The sequence below is a fragment of the Myotis davidii genome, unplaced genomic scaffold, assembly GCF_000327345.1.
Source record: "Myotis davidii unplaced genomic scaffold, ASM32734v1 scaffold1176, whole genome shotgun sequence".
NCBI classification, from domain to species: Eukaryota; Metazoa; Chordata; class Mammalia; order Chiroptera; family Vespertilionidae; genus Myotis; species Myotis davidii.
In genome coordinates this window covers 176,482-183,018 of record NW_006288437.1, presented here as the reverse complement: position 1 = coordinate 183,018, position 6,537 = coordinate 176,482, and the positions used below count along the sequence as shown (strand labels likewise).

At 39.7% G+C, this 6,537-nt stretch overlaps 1 protein-coding gene across 1 annotated transcript in view; it reads left to right on the top strand.

Moving 5' to 3' along the window:
* The first annotated feature begins 1,392 nt into the window (after nt 1-1,392).
* ARMC3 (armadillo repeat containing 3) overlaps nt 1,393-6,537 on the top strand; it is a 162,995-nt gene continuing 157,850 nt past the window's right edge. The window contains exon 1 of the mRNA XM_015561742.1: nt 1,393-1,579. Coding sequence (XP_015417228.1) covers nt 1,393-1,579 — 187 coding nt within the window. The remainder of the gene's footprint in view (nt 1,580-6,537) is intronic.

Sequence of the window (6,537 nt, the reverse complement as noted above, 5' to 3'; positions counted from 1 at the left end):
ATAGAAGAGATAATGGAGCAGCATCTACAGAACTTGGAAAGAAAAAAAAAAAAGAATTTAATAATCCAGTTGAAGGCAATTGAAAAATTCAAATGGGCATATTTCCAGAATATTGATAATTCCAGTGTGATTTTAGCAAAAGGTGCTTTAAAATGTGCTCAAAATTTTAAGAGGCAAATCAGAGAAGAAAAGAACTAATGGGGAATGTGTATATGGAAAGGACAGATAGTAGTAGACTTTAAGATCATTTGAACATAGAGATATGGTTAAAGATAAAACCAATGTTTAGATTAAGGGCTGTTCTTGAAATGTTAAAAAATAGTGTTAGCAAACAGAGCACAAAATGATGAGTGGTTTGAAAGACAATGTTCAAGAAATAAGTGAATCCACAAAGATGGGCTGAAACTTATCACACGTAGCACTGAGCTAGGCGTGATTAGGACACAAGGACATATAGACGTACTGACCCTGTTCTTGGGGAGCTTATGATGTAGCTGGAAAGACAAGGCTACTGTCTTAGTGAGGCCAAGGCGATGACCAGGGAGCAACTGATCAGCAGGGTCTGTGCTGCCCAGGAGCGCATCTCAGGGACTAAACTAGGAAGGATGAATAAAGGCGGTTAAGTTTTGGAGAAGCTACTTTTTAAAGGCCATTGAGAATGTGTCTATCTGTGGCCAGAACAAAACTAAGTCTAGAAGGCAGGAAGGCAGATGGAAAGAACCACATCCCAGAGTTGGCTTAGGAGGGCTTTTGGAACCCAGGAGGCTGAGGGCTTTCCAATAACTTCCCAAGTCAAGCATAGAGGTGGCCACTATCTGCCCTTGGTGGGCATTATTCTCTCTGAGGTCAGGCTTCCAGGCTGCAGTTCTGGGGCTGCTCCTCGGGCATGCTGTGCGGAGAGGGGGCAGCTAGCGAGATAATGAGGAAACCTGCCACTGAAGCAGCGGACTGACCATGCACCATTCATATCAGCTCCTCAAATATGGACCGCATACCTATCATATCTATGAATAAGGTGCTTCCCAGTGCCTCCTCAGGAACAGCCTCTAGTTTAGTGGGAGATGCGACACATAGACAGATAATGCCAGCACAGAGGGGTAGGTGGTGGGTGTAAGTGGTGAGTGTAACAGTACGCACAGTGCCCTGGATGTAGAAAAAGGGGCACTGAGTCCAGGGCCTACCAGGGAAAGGTTTATGGAGGATGAATATTTGAAGGATTATTCAATATTTGAAGGAATTCACCATGTGTGGGGGTAAAGACATGAAGAGAAGGATGTTCAGAACAGAGAGGAAAAGCCTGAGGAAAAGGAGCGAGGCACGAAAGGGCAGAATGTAGCAGGGAACTACGTGCAGCCTGTTAATGCTGGAACTTAGGTCAATGTGAGGCAAGGGATGAGGAGGGACATCCCCGAGGGCCAGATCCTGAAGAGATCTCCACTCCACACTAAGAGCCTGGACTATATCCTACAGTGGACACAGAAGCGCTGGAGGACTTTAAGCAAGAGAATGAGACTGCATTTCAGAGAGCTCACTCTGGGGGCTGATGGAGAAGAGAACCTGACCAGAGACAAGGAGATCGGTAAAAGGAGATCAGGCTTGGATCAAAGTCAGTGGCAGAAGAGGAGAGAGGTGGACAGACTGCAGGATGTTTAGATGGGTGAGGGGAAGTGAGATGCCTGGCATTTCTCCCAGGTCTCGGCTGGGCTCCTGGGAGGGATCTTGATGCAATTAATTCTAATAAGGGAGCAGAGGCAAATATGAGGCAGGAACTGATTAGCTGGGAATACAGGGAGATTTTCCTCCCTCTCAAAAATAAAGATCTTACTATATAACAGCAATATGTGTACATTGCAGAAAATTAGAAAATACAGAGAAGCCAAAAATAAGATAGGAAAAGATTCAATTCCATTACCCGCTATCAAATTCTTTGTATATATTCTCCCAAAACTTCTTCTAGGAGATGATACTATTAGTGTCGGTTTGTTAGTTGCTCTTTTTTTTTCAGTTAACAATCTCCAACTTTTCATATCCATCAGTTTTTTTTCTCATCTAACATCCTATTTGTATTACAATTTCCCCAATTTTCCTCAAAATGTCCTTTATAACTAGTGTGCCCACACCAGCTTCTAACTCAAACCCATAAAATGCACATGATTGTTACGTATTATTTCATTCACCTCTTTTTTCATGGCACTGTCTTATTAAAGAGACAAGGCTAGTTGAACCACAGAATGTCCCAACTTCTGGATCTACCTGCTACTTCCAAGAAGAGCTACCAGTTAGCTTGTTCCTCCATTCTGCAGGGGGGATTTTTCCATACTCATTAGTAAAATAAGCATAGAAAATGACAATCTAAATGGAGTGTACTAAGGTATGAATGTGTCCACCCAAATTTCATATATTGAACCCTAACCCGAAGGTGATGTTATTAGGCTGTGAGGCCTGTGGGATGTGGTTAGGTCTCTCTCATGGGATTAATGCCCATATAAAAGAAACCCAAGAGAGCTCCCTTGCCCTCTCCCACCACATGAGGACACAACCATAAGTCTGCAACCCAGAAGGGGGCCCTCCCCCAAATATGCTGGTACCCGACCTTAGACTCCCAGCCTCCAGAACTGAGAGCTCTATTTCTGTTGCTTATAAGCCAGTCAGCTTGTGGCTTTGTTTTAGCAGTCCGAATGGACTTTAGCAAATGCAATGGAAATTCTATTGCTAAAGACAGCACATGGGATAGAATTTCAGAACCTGGGAAGTGTGATTTGAGCAGAACCTAGAGTTTGGGTAGACTGTGGATAGTTAACCACATAGGGAAGCATTCTGGTGAAATGCCACAATGAATAAAGGTCTGGATAAGGGAAAATGTGACTCCACTCTAATGACTTCAGCTCATTTTTTTTTTTTTAATTCAGAGGGTGTTGGCAGTTTTCAATACAACTCAACTCTAATGACTTCAGCTCATTTTTTTTTTTTTATTCAGAGGGTGTTGGCAGTGCCTACCAAAATTACTGGTGATGCAAGTAGTTGTCATTCATGATGGCTGTGATATTAAATTGGAAACATTGTTAGGCGTGTTTAAAAAGAATATCTTCTCTTGGATTGCACCACCAAAGAATACTGATGGTTCTATCAATTTTATTATCTGAAAGAGTTAAATGCAATTTCTTCAGAATGTGCATTTGATACAGACATGTATTACTTATCTTTCACCTTTTGATTGTGTTTTATTTGGATCACTTAAAAATGGACTTTGGCCTCTAAATTCGAGGATGATATAAATTGTCAGAATGTGTTGTATACATGACTGCCTGACTGAAATGCTTTCTCTCAATAAAATTAAAACGCTTATCAGCCATCAGAATAGGTATTTTCAGTTAGAAGCGAGTTGTATTGAAAATAATGTAGATTCATGCTTCTGAAAGTAAATTATATCAACCGTCTGCTTAAATATACCTTAGTAATTGACATATCCTCTTAAGACTTGATCATTGAAAGGAACAGACCCTTATTTCCTGTTTGTGTACCTAAGATTGCCATTACAATGCTAACAAGAGGATTTTAGGTGCTGTCTGGGAATGCTGAGAGATCTGTGTTTACCCTCAGTCTCCTTACTAATTTGGTGAGTGTCACTTAGAATCATCTTTGCTTCCCCCTTTCGTCTGTCTCCTAGAGAACACTAGTCCTGAAAGCCTATAGGTTCTTTGTCTTAAAGGCTTCTTGCTGTCATACATTTTCTTTTTAGTTCTTATTACATACACTCATTTCCACATCCTCATCACTTAGGCTATTGTAGTAATAAATTAGCTCCTATTTCTGGTTCTTTGCTTACATATTCTCAACCAGATAAATTCTGAAACTCAAATATTAGCATATTATTAAACACCCGCCTTTCCCCCCCACACCTTCTAAAGATTATAAAATCTAAATATCATTTTTTCCACAAGGAAGCTTCTGGTCCAGCTTGGCTGGTCAGCTTCTGACCCAGCTAGTAGTGGCTGCCCTTCCTTCCCATCTCCATTTCTCAGCCTCTGCCATTCTCCTGTCTTGAATGCTCTTTCTTCTCTGACCATTTCTAAATCTTGCCTGTGCTTAAAGATCTATCCTGAGTCCAGGGAGCTTTTCTCAGTGGTTTTAAGTTAGTTATCTCCATCTTCTAGGAAATTATGTAATTCAATTTATTATGCATGTCACTCATTTTGACTTTTTATTATTCTAAGCCTGTTATGGTTAGTTAACTATTTTCATGTCTATCTCTTCATAATCACCTCCACTGACAATTGACTAAGAATTTTGGACATTTTGCCTGCACTTATTTTGAATCCTTCCCTGATAACTGTGCTCATGCAGGAGATACGCACCACCTGCCTTTATCTGTGAACTTCTCTCTGATTTGATTTCAATAAGTGCTTAGCCCTTCACATCCCAGCATGTGTCCATTTGTTTATTAATTATTTACTAATTGATTCATTTAACGGCCATAGATCTGAGTCAGGTACTCTACTTGGCACAGAGATACACGAATGAATAAGGGTAATCACTGTTTATGAGAACTTTACAGTCTACACTGCCTTGGATGAATAAACAATGAAAGTTTTAATTTAGATTTCAGGTAATACATAGAACTTTTGGTTCAGGTCGAAGGAAGTTGAATGAAGAACCACAACTGCATAGCACTAATTTCTCATAAAAAAGGGACTTTTACAATATCCTTGGTCACAAAATATGCAAAACTAACATTAGGAAATAATGGAAAAGGCCATGAGATAAGATAGTAGGGACCATTCACTGCATTTTTTTTTTAACTGACTTAAGATCTGACTCTTAAAAGAAAAATGTGGGCAATGAGCACTAAGAAATCACATGAACTCTGTCTGAATAGCTGCTTTGTGTTGTTTACTTAGATTTTTATTTAGAAGGCTGAGTGAAGAAAACTTATCTCCTTGACTCATGGTGCATCAGAGAAATCCATGGAAGGCAGGTTATCATATGTAGGTAAGATCCCTGTCTAAAGCAGTGGTTTATAATTGTGCCTGCCCTCCAGAATCACCTGCAGAGCTTTTAAAAAAATTCTACCTGGATCTCATTCTGAAATTCTGATTTAATTGGTCAAAGGCGTTGCCTGGAAACCTGGATTTTTAAGAGCTTCCCAGGTGATTCTAATGTCAGCCAAGTTTGAGAATCATGGAGATGGAGCCAGATCTCTCTCCTATGCAGATCACTGCCTGCTCAGAGGAAGGCCAGCCACTGAGCAAGTCATCCAAGCATGCTGGGAGACAAGATGTTACCGGAAAGGCCAAATGTGGCCTTTTCTGGGAGAAATGACAAGTATGTTCTTCGGGGAGCAATTGAAATCTAAATTGTAACAGACACTCATCAACTCAATAGGAAAGAAACTACATAGTCAGTAGTAATTAAAAATAATAAACAAACAAAAAAGAAAGGGTTTGTTAGATAACAGTAATTTAGATTAAGGAAACCTGCAGACATGTTATTGATGTATATTAGTTTGTGCTTTGCTCTAAAATATATATTATTTCTTATAAATAGAAATCAGAGCCCACTCAAATGCTTTTTTGTTAATTAATACCAGTAATTCTCAAATATTTTCATTTAGCAGAGCATCTGGGAGTGATAAACCTTTTTATAGAATATTTATGAAATATTGATAGGGCAAATATGCTGGAACTAAATGTAGACTTTCTTGCTAAATCAAATACTATCTCTTATAGACAAATAATGACTATACAATTTATAGCACGGGTCAAAAAGTTTAAAAAAGGAACTGTATAAAATAGAGAAAACACTATTAACTTAAGTTTCTCTTCAAGTTGTGAAAAAGGCATCACTGTTTAATTTTTAGGGAGCAGGGTAGCTTAGTTCTGTGCAAAAAAAAATATCAATATTCTTTGAGAGCATAGTTTGAGAACGACTTCCTTTCATCAGTGAACAAAATGCATTAATGAGTGCCATATTGTTGCTTTTCAGGATTCACACGGGGGTAGAGCCCCTGTGCCCCAGCAGGCTGCACGGGAGGGAGCTAACGTTGGGACTCACTTTGCAGCCCCAAACACCATAAACAGAGCAGAATGGTAAGTGAGGATTTCAGAAATGAAAAAGAAAGAGAAAGAAAGAGGGAGGAGGGGGAAGAAACAGAGGGAAGGAGGGGGAGGAAACAGAGGGAAGGAGGAAGGGAGGGAGGAAGAAACTGTTAAATGATGTAGTTAAAAGCTGACAACAAACTCAGTTGAGGGCTCTATTATAAAATGTCTATAGAGGAAGGAAATGTTACCATCCTTCAAAAGATGAACCCTTTCATCTAGAAGGCCCATGATGGCAAATTTTGCATATTATTTAAAAATGTCTCTTTAAGGTGCTCCTACTAAAGATTTTGTTAGAAAGTAAGAAATAAACAAGAGAGAATGGAAACTAAAAAAACTAAGGGAAACGGAACAATCGGCAACATTTGGCTTCCTTACCAAGTAATGGAGAGGGGCCATCTTTGCTCACAGTGTTCCTGGCCCACCTAGGTCATGTCTGTGT